Here is a 15256-nt window from a genome sequence, read left to right as displayed (position 1 = left end):
ATTCATGATTTTCACTGTGAATATTCCTGATTATATTCATGATTTTCACTGTGAATATTCCTGATTATATTCATAATTTTCCCTGTGAATATTCCTGATTATATTCATGATTTTCACTGTGAATATTCCTGATTATATTCATGATATTCACTGTGAATATTCCTGATTATATTCATGATTTTCACTGTGAATATTCCTGATTATATTCATGATATTCACTGTGAATATTCCTGATTATATTAATGATATTCACTGTGAATATTCCTGATTACATTCATGATATTCACTGTGAATATTCCTGATTATATTCATGATATTCACTGTGAATATTCCTGATTATATTTATGATATTCACTGTGAATATTCCTGATTATATTCATGATATTCACTGTGAATATTCCTGATTATATTCATGATATTCACTGTGAATATTCCTGATTATATTCATGATATTCACTGTGAATATTCCTGAATATATTCATGATATTCACTGTGAATATTCCTGAATATATTTATGATATTCACAGTGAATATTCCTGAATATATTCATGATATTCACTTAAGTTAAACAAAACAGTGCTGGATGTGAGATCACATTTCAGCAAACTGTGCCAGACAATTATGGATCCAGAGAAACACAGTGGAAGATTCCGATGTATATTTTATATACAAATTGTACACAACAGGATTTTTAGAGTCGACAAATCTACAATAATAATAATAATCATTATTTTGGAATTGATGATTAAAAGGATATATTCCATATTAAAAGGATATATTCCATATTAAAAGGATATATTCCATATTAAAAGGATATATTCCATATTAAAAGGATATATTCACAATATATAAAAATGGCTGAATTTTTTTCTTCTCTCTTTTTTTTTGAACAAGAAATTGATCATATAAATGTTTGGGAGTCCATTCGTCTAAGGCACACTACATATCACAGTAGGGCAAGTATGTACACACAATATCTTCAAGCCAATACATCAGCTTCATATATATATACATATATATATATATATATATATATATATATATATATATATATATATATATATATATATATATATATATATATATATATATATATATATTCCTATGAGTTCACGGGGAAAATGAAACGAAAAGTTCCCAAGTGCACTTTCGTGTCATAATCACATCCTCTGATGGTGATGTGATTATGACACGAAAGTGCACTTGGGAACTTTTCGTGTTTCATTTTCCCCGTGAACTCATAGGAATGTATATATATGTACACTGCTTGTCTTCTATATAGGAAAAAAAATGTACATCTGACTAGCTTACATATATATATATATATAGATTGTCAATATGGGAGGGGAGAAAATGTCTTTTGAATAGGAGAATCGACAATACAACTATATGAGTATAAGACACTAATGCACCTGTGCTCAGAGTGAGTGGAAGTCAAAGTGATATTGTTCGAATACAACTTTTGGCATTGGAGGAGGCAGTGAGGCTTCTGTAGGAGGGAGGGAGTTCTACAACCTCAGTGCATGATGGAAGCGACTGATAATGTTATAATGTTATAAAAATGTTATATAATGTTATAATGTTATAAAAACGTTATATATATAATGTTATAATGTTACGAAAAGGATCCAAACCTTGTGTGTGTGTGTGTGTGTGTGTGTGTGTGTGTGTGTGTGTGTGTGTGTGTGTGTTCACTCACTCATGAGACCAGGTAACCCTCACATGGAAGAACTTTGAGCGAATATCTGAATATATAACAACATGTTCCCTCATATAACAACATGTTCCCTCATATAACATGTTCCCTCATATAACATGTTCTCTCATATAACAACATGTTCCCTCATATAACAACATGTTCCCTCATATAACAACATGTTCCCTCATATAACATGTTCCCTCATATAACATGTTCCCTCATATAACAACATGTTCCCTCATATAACAACATGTTCCCTCATATAACATGTTCCCTCATATAACATGTTCCCTCATATAACATGTTCTCTCATATAACAACATGTTCTCTCATATAACAACATGTTCCCTCATTTAACAACATGTTCCCTCATATAACAACATGTTCCCTCATATAACAACATGTTCCCTCATATAAGAACATGTTCCCTCATATAACAACATGTTCCCTCATATAACAACATGTTCCCTCATATAACAACATGTTCCCTCATATAACATGTTCTCTCATATAACAACATGTTCTCTCATATAACAACATGTTCTCTCATATAACAACATGTTCCCTCATATAACAACATGTTCCCTCATATAAGAACATGTTCCCTCATATAAGAACATGTTCTCTCATATAACAACATGTTCCCTCATATAAGAACATGTTCCCTCATATAAGAACATGTTCTCTCATATAACAGTGAACACTGGTGGACTCACAACTCCATAGTTACCTATCTGTCAAGGTTAAAAATGTGAGCAGATTAACAGGAGTTAACATTCTCTCTCTCTCTCTCTCTCTCTCTCTCTCTCTCTCTCTCTCTCTCTCTCTCTCTCTCTCTCTCTCTCTCTCTCTCTTTATGGGCATCTTCCCCCATCACTGGTATCGAACCCCCCATCACCCACGCTGTCATGGATCAGCTGAAACTCCCACTCACATACTGCCTCCACCACTTCTCCACTCATCCTCCACCACTCCACTCAACTTCCACCACTCCAGTCAACCTCCACCACTCCACTCAACCTCCACCACTCCACTCAGCCTTCACCACTCCACTCAACCTCCACCACTTCTCCACTCAGCCTCCACCACTCCACTCAACCTTCACTACTCCACTCAACCTCCACCACTTCTCCACTCAGCCTCCACCATTCCATTACTCTCAGCCATCACCACTCCACTACTCCTTTCAGCAACCCATCCACATGAGCCAGTGAATCCATCCACATGAACCAGTGAACCCATCCACATGAACCAGTGAACCCATCCACATGAACCAGTGAACCCATCTACATGAACCAGTGAAACCATCCACTTGAACCAGTGAACCCATCCACATGAACCAGTGAACCCATCCACATGAACCAGTGAACCCATCCACATGAACCAGTGAACTCATCTACATGAACCAGTGAAACCATCCACTTGAACCAGTGAACCCATCCACATGAACCAGTGAACCCATCCACATGAACCAGTGAACCCATCCACATGAACCTGTGAACCCATCCACATGAACTAGTGAACCCATCCACATAAACCAGTGAAACCATCCACATGAGCCAGTGAACCCAACCACCTGAACCAGTGAACCCATCCACATGAACCAGTGAACCCATCCACATGAACCAGTGAACCCATCCACATGAACCAATGAACCCATCCGCATGAACCAGTGAACCCATCCATATCAACCAGTGAACCCATGCACATGAACCAGTGAACCCATCCACATGAACCAGTGAACCCATCCGCATGAACCAGTGAACCCATCCACATGAACCAGTGAACCCATCCATATGAACCAGTGAACCCATCCGCATGAACCAGTGAACCCATCCACATGAACCAGTGAACCCATCCGCATGAACCAGTGAACCCATCCATATGAACCAGTGAACCCATCCACATGAACCAGTGAACCCATCCACATGAACCAGTGAACCCATCCGCATGAACCAGTGAACCCATCCATATGAACCAGTGAAGCCATCCACATGAACCAGTGAACCCATCCGCATGAACCAGTGAACCCATCCATATGAACCAGTGAACCCATCCACATGAACCAGTGAACCCATCCACATGAACCAGTGAACCCATCCGCATGAACCAGTGAACCCATCCACATGAACCAGTGAACCCATCCACACGAACCAGTGAACCCATCCACATGAACCAGTGAACCCATCCGCATGAACCAGTGAACCCATCCACATGAACCAGTGAACCCATCCACATGAACCAGTGAACCCATCCACATGAACCAGTGAAACCATCCACTTGAACCAGTGAACCCATCCACATGAACCAGTGAACCCATCCACATGAACCAGTGAACCCATCCACATGAACCAGTGAACCCATCCACATGAACCAGTGAACCCATCCACATGAACCAGTGAAACCATCCACTTGAACCAGTGAACCCATCCACATGAACCAGTGAACCCATCCACATGAACCAGTGAACCCATCCACATGAACCAGTGAACCCATCCACATGAACCAGTGAACCCATCCACATGAACCAGTGAACCCATCCACATGAACCAGTGAACCCATCCACATGAACCAGTGAACCCATCCGCATGAACCATTGAACCCATCCATTTGAACCAGTGAACCCATCCACATGAACCAGTGAACCCATCCTAGCGCCAGACCGACCCTGTGTCGTGATTCTGAAGCAGTGAACCCTTGCAGTCTCACTTGGCATATTAACTTCCCTCATACTAGGGATATACCAGGGAGTATACCTGGAAGTATACCAGAGAGTATACCAGGAAGTATACCAGAGAGTATACCAGGAAGTATACCAGAGAGTATACCAGGAAGTATACCAGAGTATACCAGAAAGTATACCAGGAGGTATACCAGGAAGTATACCTGGAAGTATACCAGAGAGTATACCAGGAAGTATACCAGAGAGTATACCAGGAAGTATACCAGAGTATACCAGAAAGTATACCAGGAGGTATACCAGGAAGTATACCAGGAAGTATACCAGGAGGTATACCAGGAAGTATACCAGGGAGTATACGAATATAACAGTGAGCAATGGAATAGTTAATGGATCGTAATGATCCTGGTATTATTCTATACAATTAAAAGTCTTTTATTATTATTATTATCATCTCTAATTTCTGTTGACTGTGGGAGACGTAGCGATACCAGCGTCCGGAGATAATGGTTATCTCTTGCGTCCGGAGATAATGGTTATCTCTTGCGTCCGGAGATAATGGTTATCTCTTACGTCTGGAGATAATGGTTATTTCTTGCGTCCGGAGATAATGGTTATCTCTTGCGTCTGGAGATAATGGTTATCTCTTGCGTCTGGAGATAATGGTTATCTCTTGCGTCTGGAGATAATGGTTATCTCTTGCGTCTGGAGATAATGGTTATCTCTTGCGTCCGGAGATAATGGTTATCTCTTGCGTCTGGAGATAATGGTTATTTCTTGCGTCTGGAGATAATGGTTATCTCTTGCGTCTGGAGATAATGGTTATCTCTTGCGTCTGGAGATAATGGTTATCTCTTGCGTCCGGAGATAATAGTTATCTCTTGCGTCTGGAGATAATGGTTATCTCTTGCGTCTGGAGATAATGGTTATCTCTTGCGTCCGGAGATAATGGTTATCTCTTGTGTCTGGAGATAATGGTTATCTCTTGCGTCCGGAGATAATGGTTATCTCTTGCGTCTGGAGATAATGGTTATCTCTTGCGTCTGGAGATAATGGTTATCTCTTGCGTCCGGAGATAATGGTTATCTCTTGCGTCTGGAGATAATGGCTATCTCTTGCGTCTGGAGATAATGGTTATCTCTTGCGTCCGGAGATAATGGTTATCTCTAGGAGAATGTCTGAGGAAGACATGACCTTGACCTGACCTCGCTAGTCTCCGTGGCGTGTGACCTGGTGACCAGGTCACACGCCACGCAACCTCCACCAGGACACACGTTCACTGCCCAATAGTGTCTACAAAATGGGGTCACCTTACTATTTCCTAATGGGGGGCGGGGGGCATAATTAGCCCATTATCACAGCAGTGTATTTGAGATTAGAACACTCGCATTGTGTGTAGAATGTAGGTGAGGCGTGGCACTGCTATGTGGCACAGTAACTGATGCTCGGGAAGAGCAGGCAGTGCAGTGACAGCAACCTGCAACAGTGACAGAGAAAAACAGTTACACATATGATCCACAGCAACAGTGACTCTGGCACTATATTAACAGTGACTCTGGCACTACATTAACAGTGACTGTGCCACTACATCAACAGTGACTCTAAACACTACTTCAACAGTGACTCTAGCACTACATTAACAGTAACTCTGGCACTATATTAACAATAACTCTGGCACTATATTAACAGTGACTCTGGCACTACATCAACAGTGACTCTGGTACTATATTAACAGTGACTCTGCCAATACATTAACAGTGACTGGCACTACATCAACAGTGACTCTGGCACTACATTAACAGTGACTCTGGCACTACATCAACAGTGACTCTAACACTACATCAACAGTGACTCTGGCACTACATTAACAGAGACTCTAACACTACATCAACAGTGACTCTAACACTACATCAACACTGACTCTGGCACTACATTAACAGAGACTCTAACACTACATCAACAGTGACTCTGGCACTACATTAACAGAGACTCTAACACTACATCAACAGTGACTCTAACACTACATCAACAGTGACTCTGGCACTACATCAACAGTGACTCTAACACTACATCAACAGTGACTCTGGCACTACATTAACAGAGACTCTAACACTACATCAACAGTGACTCTGGCACTACATCAACAGTGACTCTGGCACTACATTAACAGTGACTCTAACACTACATCAACAGTGACTCTAACACTACATCAACAGTGACTCTGGCACTACATCAACAGTGACTCTGGCACTACATCAACAGTGACTCTAACACTACATCAACAGTGACTCTAACACTACATCAACAGTGACTCTGGCACTACATCAACAGTGACTCTGGCACTACATCAACAGTGACTCTAACACTACATCAACAGTGACTCTGGCACTACATCAACAGTGACTCTGGCACTACATCAACAGTGACTCTAACACTACATCAACAGTGACTCTGGCACTACATCAACAGTGACTCTGGCACTACATCAACAGTGACTCTAACACTACATTAACAGTGACTCTGGCACTACATCAACAGTGACTCTGGCACTACATCAACAGTGACTCTAACACTACATCAACAGTGACTCTAACACTACATCAACAGTGACTCTAACACTACATCAACAGTGACTCTAACACTACATCAACAGTGACTCTGGCACTACATCAACAGTGACTCTGGCACTACATCAACAGTGACTCTAACACTACATCAACAGTGACTCTAACACTACATCAACAGTGACTCTGGCACTACATCAACAGTGACTCTAACACTACATCAACAGTGACTCTAACACTACATCAACAGTGACTCTAACACTACATCAACAGTGACTCTGGCACTACATCAACAGTGACTCTGGCACTACATCAACAATGACTCTGGCACTACATCAACAGTGACTCTAACACTACATCAACAGTGACTCTGGCACTACATCAACAGTGACTCTAACACTACATCAACAGTGACTCTGGCACTACATCAACAGTGACTCTAACACTACATCAACAGTGACTCTGGCACTACATCAACAGTGACTCTGGCACTACATCAACAGTGACTCTAACACTACATCAACAGTGACTCTGGCACAACATCAACAGTGACTCTGGCACTACATCAACAGTGACTCTAACACTACATTAACAGTGACTCTGGCACTACATCAACAGTGACTCTGGCACTACATCAACAGTGACTCCCACTGTAGAATGTGTCACGTTCTCCCACTGTAGAGTGTGTCACGTTCTTCCACTGTAGAGTGTGTCACGTTCTCCCACTGTGGAGTGTGTCACGTTCTCCCACTGTAGAGTGTGTCACGTTCTCCCACTGTAGAGTGTGTCACGTTCTCCCACTGTAGAGTGTGTCACGTTCTCCCACTGTAGAGTGTGTCACGTTCTCCCACTGTAGAATGTGTCACGTTCTCCCACTGTAGAGTGTGTCACGTTCTTCCACTGTAGAGTGTGTCACGTTCTCCCACTGTGGAGTGTGTCACGTTCTCCCACTGTAGAGTGTGTCACGTTCTTCCACTGTAGAGTCTGTCACGTTCTCCCACTGTAGAGTGTGTCACGTTCTCCCACTGTAGAGTCACCTTCTCCCACTGCAAACCCCTCCACCTACCCTCCACCCACTGAAATAATACCAAAACTACAGATCTTCCCAAGTGGGTGTTGTAATAACCCCCACTGAGGAATGCCTTCACAACACGAGGGTTGTTGGGCAGTTAGGGGGTCACCGTAACTAACCTGGTGGGGTCAAGTCGACTCTGCAGACCATCTATCGGAAGAACATTCATCTCGCTCCCATACTGAGAATAACTGAAGCTCACCTGTGTAGTTATAACCAAGTTATAATTATTATTACATGTTGTACTATAACATTCTGGGGTTGTTATAATCATTGAGTGGTGTACTATAACATTCTGGGGTTGTTATAATCATCAAGTGTTGTACTATAACATTCTGGGGTTGTTATAATCATCAAGTGTTGTACTATAACATTCTGGGGTTGTTATAATCATCAAGTGTTGTACTATAATATTCTGGGGTTGTTATAATCATTAAGTGTTGTACTATAATATTCTGGGGTTGTTATAATCATTGAGTGTTGTACTATAACATTCTGGGGTTGTTATAATCATCAAGTGTTGTACTATAACATTCTGGGGTTGTTATAATCATCAAGTGTTGTACTATAACATTCTGGGGTTGTTATAATCATTGAGTGGTGCACTATAACATTCTGGGGTTGTTATAATCATCAAGTGTTGTACTATAACATTCTGGGGTTGTTATAATCATCAAGTGTTGTACTATAACATTCTGGAGTTGTTATAATCATCAAGTGTTGTACTATAACATACTGGGGTTGTATGAATCATCAAGTGTTGTTACCTATAACCTGTTATCATCAAGTGTTGTACTATAACATTCTGGTTGTTATAAAATCAAGTATGTTGTACTATAACATCTGGGGTTGTTTTAATCATCTGAGTGGTGCACTATAACATTCTGGGGTAGTTATAATACATCATAGTGTTGTACTATAACATTCTGGGTTGTTATATTCATTAAGTGTTGTACTATACATTCCATGGGTTGTTATAATCATCAAGTGCTTGTACTTTAACATTCTGGGTTGTTTAATAATCATCAAGTGTAGTACTATAACATTCTGGGGTTGTTAAAATCATCAAGTGTTAGTACTATAACATTCTGGGGTTGTTATAATCATTGAGTGTTGTACTATAACATTCTGGGGTTGTTGTATAATCATCAAGTGTTGTACTATATACATTCTGGGGGTTGTTATAATCATCAAGTGTTTGTTCTATAACATTCTGGGGTTGTTATAATCATCAAGTGTTGTACTATAACATTCTGGGGTTGTTATAATCATTAAGTGTTGTACTTATAACATTCTGGGGTTGTTATAATCATCAAGTGTTGTACTATAACATTCTGGGGTTGTTATAATCATTCAGCTGTTGTCACTATAACATTCTGGGGTTGTTATAATCATTAAGTGTTGTACTATAACATTCTGGGGTTGTTATAATCATAGAGTGTTGTACTATAACATTCTGGGGTTGTTATAATCATCAAGTGTTGTACTATAACATTCTGGGGTTGTTATAATCATCAAGTGTTGTACTATAACATTCTGGGGTTGTTATAATCATCAAGTGTTGTACTATAACATTCTGGGGTTGTTATAATCATAAGTGTTGTACTATAACATTCTGGGTTGTTATAATCATCAAGTGTTGTACTATAACATTCTGGGGTTGTAATCAAGTTGTTACTATAACATTCTGGGGTTGTTATAATCATCAAGTGTTGTACTATAACATTCTGGGGTTGTTATAATCATCAAGTGTTGTACTATAACATTCTGGGGTTGTTATAATCATCAAGTGTTGTACTATAACATTCTGGGGTTGTTATAATCATCAAGTGTTGTACTATAACATTCTGGGGTTGTTATAATCATCAAGTGTTGTACTATAACATTCTGGGGTTGTTATAATCATTACGTGTTGTATTATAACATTCTGGGGTTGTTATAATCATCAAGTGTTGTACTATAACATTCTGGGGTTGTTATAATCATCAAGTGTTGTACTATAACATTCTGGGGTTGTTATAATCATCAAGTGTTGTACTATAACATTCTGGGGTTGTTATAATCATCAAGTGTTGTACTATAACATTCTGGGGTTGTTATAATCATCAAGTGTTGTACTATAACATTCTGGGGTTGTTATAATCATCAAGTGTTGTACTATAACATTCTGGGGTTGTTATAATCATTAGTGTTGTACTATAACATTCTGGGGTTGTTATAATCATTAAGTGTTGTACTATAACATTCTGGGGTTGTTATAATCATCAAGTGTTGTACTATAACATTCTGGGGTTGTTATAATCATTAAGTGTTGTACTATAACATTCTGGGGTTGTTATAATCATCAAGTGTTGTACTATAACATTCTGGGGTTGTTATAATCATCAAGTGTTGTACTATAACATTCTGGGGTTGTTATAATCATTAAGTGTTGTACTATAACATTCTGGGGTTGTTATAATCATCAAGTGTTGTACTATAACATTCTGGGGTTGTTATAATCATCAAGTGTTGTACTATAACATTCTGGGGTTGTTATAATCATCAAGTGTTGTACTATAACATTCTGGGGTTGTTATAATCATAAGTGTTGTACTATAACATTCTGGGGTTGTTATAATCATCAAGTGTTGTACTATAACATTCTGGGGTTGTTATAATCATCAAGTGTTGTACTATAACATTCTGGGGTTGTTATAATCATCAAGTGTTGTACTATAACATTCTGGGGTTGTTATAATCATCAAGTGTTGTACTATAACATTCTGGGGTTGTTATAATCATTCAGTGGTGCACTATAACATTCTGGGGTTGTTATAATCATTAAGTGTTGTACTATAACATTCTGGGGTTGTTATAATCATCAAGTGTTGTACTATAACATTCTGGGGTTGTTATAATCATCAAGTGTTGTACTATAACATTCTGGGGTTGTTATAATCATTAAGTGTTGTACTATAACATTCTGGGGTTGTTATAATCATCAAGTGTTGTACTATAACATTCTGGGGTTGTTATAATCATCAAGTGTTGTACTATAACATTCTGGGGTTGTTATAATCATCAAGTGTTGTACTATAACATTCTGGGGTTGTTATAATCATTAAGTGTTGTACTATAACATTCTGGGGTTGTTATAATCATCAAGTGTTGTACTATAACATTCTGGGGTTGTTATAATCATCAAGTGTTGTACTATAACATTCTGGGGTTGTTATAATCATAAGTGTTGTACTATAACATTCTGGGGTTGTTATAATCATCAAGTGTTGTACTATAACATTCTGGGGTTGTTATAATCATCAAGTGTTGTACTATAACATTCTGGGGTTGTTATAATCATCAAGTGTTGTACTATAACATTCTGGGGTTGTTATAATCATCAAGTGTTGTACTATAACATTCTGGGGTTGTTATAATCATTAAGTGTTGTACTATAACATTCTGGGGTTGTTATAATCATCAAGTGTTGTACTATAACATTCTGGGGTTGTTATAATCATCAAGTGTTGTACTATAACATTCTGGGGTTGTTATAATCATCAAGTGTTGTACTATAACATTCTGGGGTTGTTATAATCATCAAGTGTTGTACTATAACATTCTGGGGTTGTTATAATCATTGAGTGGTGTACTATAACATTCTGGGGTTGTTATAATCATTGAGTGTTGTACTATAACATTCTGGGGTTGTTATAATCATTGAGTGGTGTACTATAACATTCTGGGGTTGTTATAATCATTGAGTGGTGTACTATAACATTCTGGGGTTGTTATAATCATTGAGTGTTGTACTATAACATTCTGGGGTTGTTATAATCATTGAGTGGTGTACTATAACATTCTGGGGTTGTTATAATCATTAAGTGTTGTACTATAACATTCTGGGGTTGTTATAATCATCAAGTGTTGTACTATAACATTCTGGGGTTGTTATAATCATCAAGTGTTGTACTATAACATTCTGGGGTTGTTATAATCATCAAGTGTTGTACTATAACATTCTGGGGTTGTTATAATCATTAAGTGTTGTACTATAACATTCTGGGGTTGTTATAATCATCAAGTGTTGTACTATAACATTCTGGGGTTGTTATAATCATCAAGTGTTGTACTATAACATTCTGGGGTTGTTATAATCATCAAGTGTTGTACTATAACATTCTGGGGTTGTTATAATCATCAAGTGTTGTACTATAACATTCTGGGGTTGTTATAATCATCAAGTGTTGTACTATAACATTCTGGGGTTGTTATAATCATCAAGTGTTGTACTATAACATTCTGGGGTTGTTATAATCATCAAGTGTTGTACTATAACATTCTGGGGTTGTTATAATCATCAAGTGTTGTACTATAACATTCTGGGGTTGTTATAATCATCAAGTGTTGTATTATAACATTCTGGGGTTGTTATAATCATCAAGTGTTGTACTATAACATTCTGGGGTTGTTATAATCATCAAGTGTTGTACTATAACATTCTGGGGTTGTTATAATCATCAAGTCTTGTACTATAACATTCTGGGGTTGTTATAATCATCAAGTCTTGTACTATAACATTCTGGGGTTGTTATAATCATCAAGTGTTGTATTAGAACATTCTGGGGTTGTTATAATCATCAAGTGTTGTACTATAACATTCTGGGGTTGTTATAATCATCAAGTCTTGCACTATAACATTCTGGGGTTGTTATAATCATCAAGTGTTGTATTATAACATTCTGGGGTTGTTATAATCATCAAGTGTTGTACTATAACATTCTGGGGTTGTTATAATCATCAAGTGTTGTACTATAACATTCTGGGGTTGTTATAATCATCAAGTGTTGTACTATAACATTCTGGGGTTGTTATAATCATCAAGTGTTGTACTATAACATTCTGGGGTTGTTATAATCATCAAGTGTTGTACTATAACATTCTGGGGTTGTTATAATCATCAAGTCTTGTACTATAACATTCTGGGGTTGTTATAATCATCAAGTCTTGTACTATAACATTCTGGGGTTGTTATAATCATCAAGTCTTGTACTATAACATTCTGGAGTTGTTACAATTTTCTTCCTTAAGCTTAGATATTCGTAGAGAGATAGATAGATAAGAGTGAGACATCCTGGAGGCAGATAGATAGAGCGAGACTCTCTCTCTCTCTCTCTCTCTCTCTCTCTCTCTCTCTCTCTCTCTCTCTCTCTCTCTCTCTCTCTCTCTCTCTCTCTCTCTCTCTATCTATCTATCTATCTATCTCTCTTACACACACACACACACACATAGTGAAGACGGACGTAATATTACTGGAAGAACTGATAGATATATGAATATTACTGGAAGAACTGATAGATATATGAATATTACTGGAAGAACTGATAGATATATGACAATGTAATTTTCTTAAAGATAATTATGTGTAGCGTCTGTGATAATTACATTCAATATCTACTAATCAATGTAAGTTATAATTATGTTGTGGACATTTAATTCTTTAATTACGACCAGGCTCTTCCAAGCTGGTCGATGACGACCAGGCTCTTCCAAGCTGGTCAAATTACGACCAGGCTCTTCCAAGCTGGTCGATGACGACCAGGCTCTTCCAAGCTGGTCGATGACGACCAGTCTCTTCCAAGCTGGTCGACAACGACCAGGCTCTTCCAAGCTGGTCGATGACGACCAGTCTCTTCCAAGCTGGTCGACGACGACCAGGCTCTTCCAAGCTGGTCAAATTACGACCAGGCTCTTCCAAGCTGGTCGATGACGACCAGTCTCTTCCAAGCTGGTCGACGACGACCAGGCTCTTCCAAGCTGGTCGATGACGACCAGTCTCTTCCAAGCTGGTCGACGACGACCAGGCTCTTCCAAGCTGGTCAAATTACGACCAGGCTCTTCCAAGCTGGTCGACGACGACCAGGCTCTTCCAAGCTGGTCGATGACGACCAGTCTCTTCCAAGCTGGTCGACGACGACCAGGCTCTTCCAAGCTGGTCGATGACGACCAGTCTCTTCCAAGCTGGTCGACGACGACCAGGCTCTTCCAAGCTGGTCGATGACGACCAGTCTCTTCCAAGCTGGTCGACGACGACCAGGCTCTTCCAAGCTGGTCAAATTACGACCAGGCTCTTCCAAGCTGGTCGACGACGACCAGGCTCTTCCAAGCTGGTCGACGACGACCAGGCTCTTCCAAGCTGGTCGATGACGACCAGTCTCTTCCAAGCTCGTCAGTTACGACCAGTCTCTTCCAAGCTGGTCGACGACGACCAGGCTCTTCCAAGCTGGTCGACGACGGACGACCAGTCTGGCAACACTCTACCAGCCTCTGTACACCCACCTGTCTGGCCAGCGAGTCTGTGTTGAGGAAGCGCATTGGTTCCAGGTGGGAATGGAACTCGTCAACCACTGTCAGCTTCTTGCGTAGGATGTGTTCTGGGAGAAGACAGACGCATGATGGAGTTAGGTCGAGCGTAGTAGTCAAATGAGAATCATAATGACGCAAAATATATAGTTAGGTCCAACATAGTGAAATGAGAATCATAATGACGCAAAATATAGTTAGGTCGAGCGTAGTAGTCAAATGAGAATCATAATGACGCAAAATATATAGTTAGGTCCAACATAGTCAAATGAGAATCATAATGACGCAAAATATATAGTTAGGTCCAACATAGTCAAATGAGAATCATAATTAAGATATAGTTAGGTCAAGCGTAGTAGTCAAATGAGAATCATAATGACGCAAAATATATAGTTAGGTCGAACGTACTCAAATGAGAATCATAATGACGCAAAATATAGTTAGGTCGAGCGTAGTAGTCAAATGAGAATCATAATGACGCAAAATATATAGTTAGGTCGAACGTAGTCAAATAATCATAATGACGCAAAATATAGTTAGGTCGAGCGTAGTAGTCAAATGAGAATCATAATGACGCAAAATATATAGTTAGGTCGAACGTAGTCAAATGAGAATCATAATGACGCAAAATATAGTTAGGTCGAGCGTAGTAGTCAAATGAGAATCATAATGACGCAAAATATAGTTAGGTCGAACATAGTCAAATGAGAATCATAATTAAGATATAGTTAAGTTGAACGCAGAAGTCAAATGAGAATCATAATGACGCAAAATGTAGTTAGGTCGAACGTAGAAGTCAAATGAGAATCATAATGACGCAAAATATAGTTAGGTCGAACGTAGTAGTCAAATGAGAATCATAATGACGCAAAATATAGTTAGGTCGAACATAGTCA

The 15256-nt window shown here is 39.1% G+C and overlaps 2 protein-coding genes across 3 annotated transcripts in view; both read right to left on the bottom strand.

Moving 5' to 3' along the window:
- Positions 1-643: 643 nt before the first annotated feature.
- LOC139762295 (uncharacterized) lies at positions 644-4305 on the bottom strand. 2 transcript variants are annotated; one of them, XM_071686887.1, is made up of 2 exons: positions 2758-4305; positions 644-2662 (listed from the first exon to the last, which is right to left on the bottom strand). In XM_071686887.1, the coding sequence occupies exon 1, from the start codon at positions 4303-4305 to the stop codon at positions 2986-2988; it is 1320 nt and encodes a 439-aa protein (XP_071542988.1). In that variant the 3' UTR covers positions 644-2662; positions 2758-2985. The 2 variants fall into 2 exon arrangements, with proteins under 2 accessions (XP_071542988.1, XP_071542987.1); XM_071686886.1 differs by having other exon boundaries at positions 644-2738; positions 2840-4305.
- Positions 2470-15256, bottom strand: part of fng (Fringe glycosyltransferase) — a 123753-nt gene continuing 110966 nt past the window's right edge. Inside the window, exons 7-9 of the mRNA XM_071686889.1 lie at positions 14337-14431; positions 8135-8217; positions 2470-5856 (exon numbers count right to left, since the gene is read on the bottom strand). Of these exons, the coding sequence (XP_071542990.1) occupies positions 5802-5856; positions 8135-8217; positions 14337-14431 (233 nt within the window). The 3' untranslated portion in view covers positions 2470-5801. The remainder of the gene's footprint in view (positions 5857-8134; positions 8218-14336; positions 14432-15256) is intronic.

The sequence above is a fragment of the Panulirus ornatus genome, chromosome 43, assembly GCF_036320965.1.
Source record: "Panulirus ornatus isolate Po-2019 chromosome 43, ASM3632096v1, whole genome shotgun sequence".
Taxonomy (NCBI): Eukaryota; Metazoa; Arthropoda; class Malacostraca; order Decapoda; family Palinuridae; genus Panulirus; species Panulirus ornatus.
Note: the sequence above shows the minus strand (reverse complement) of the source record. Positions and strands in the feature narration are given on the sequence as shown.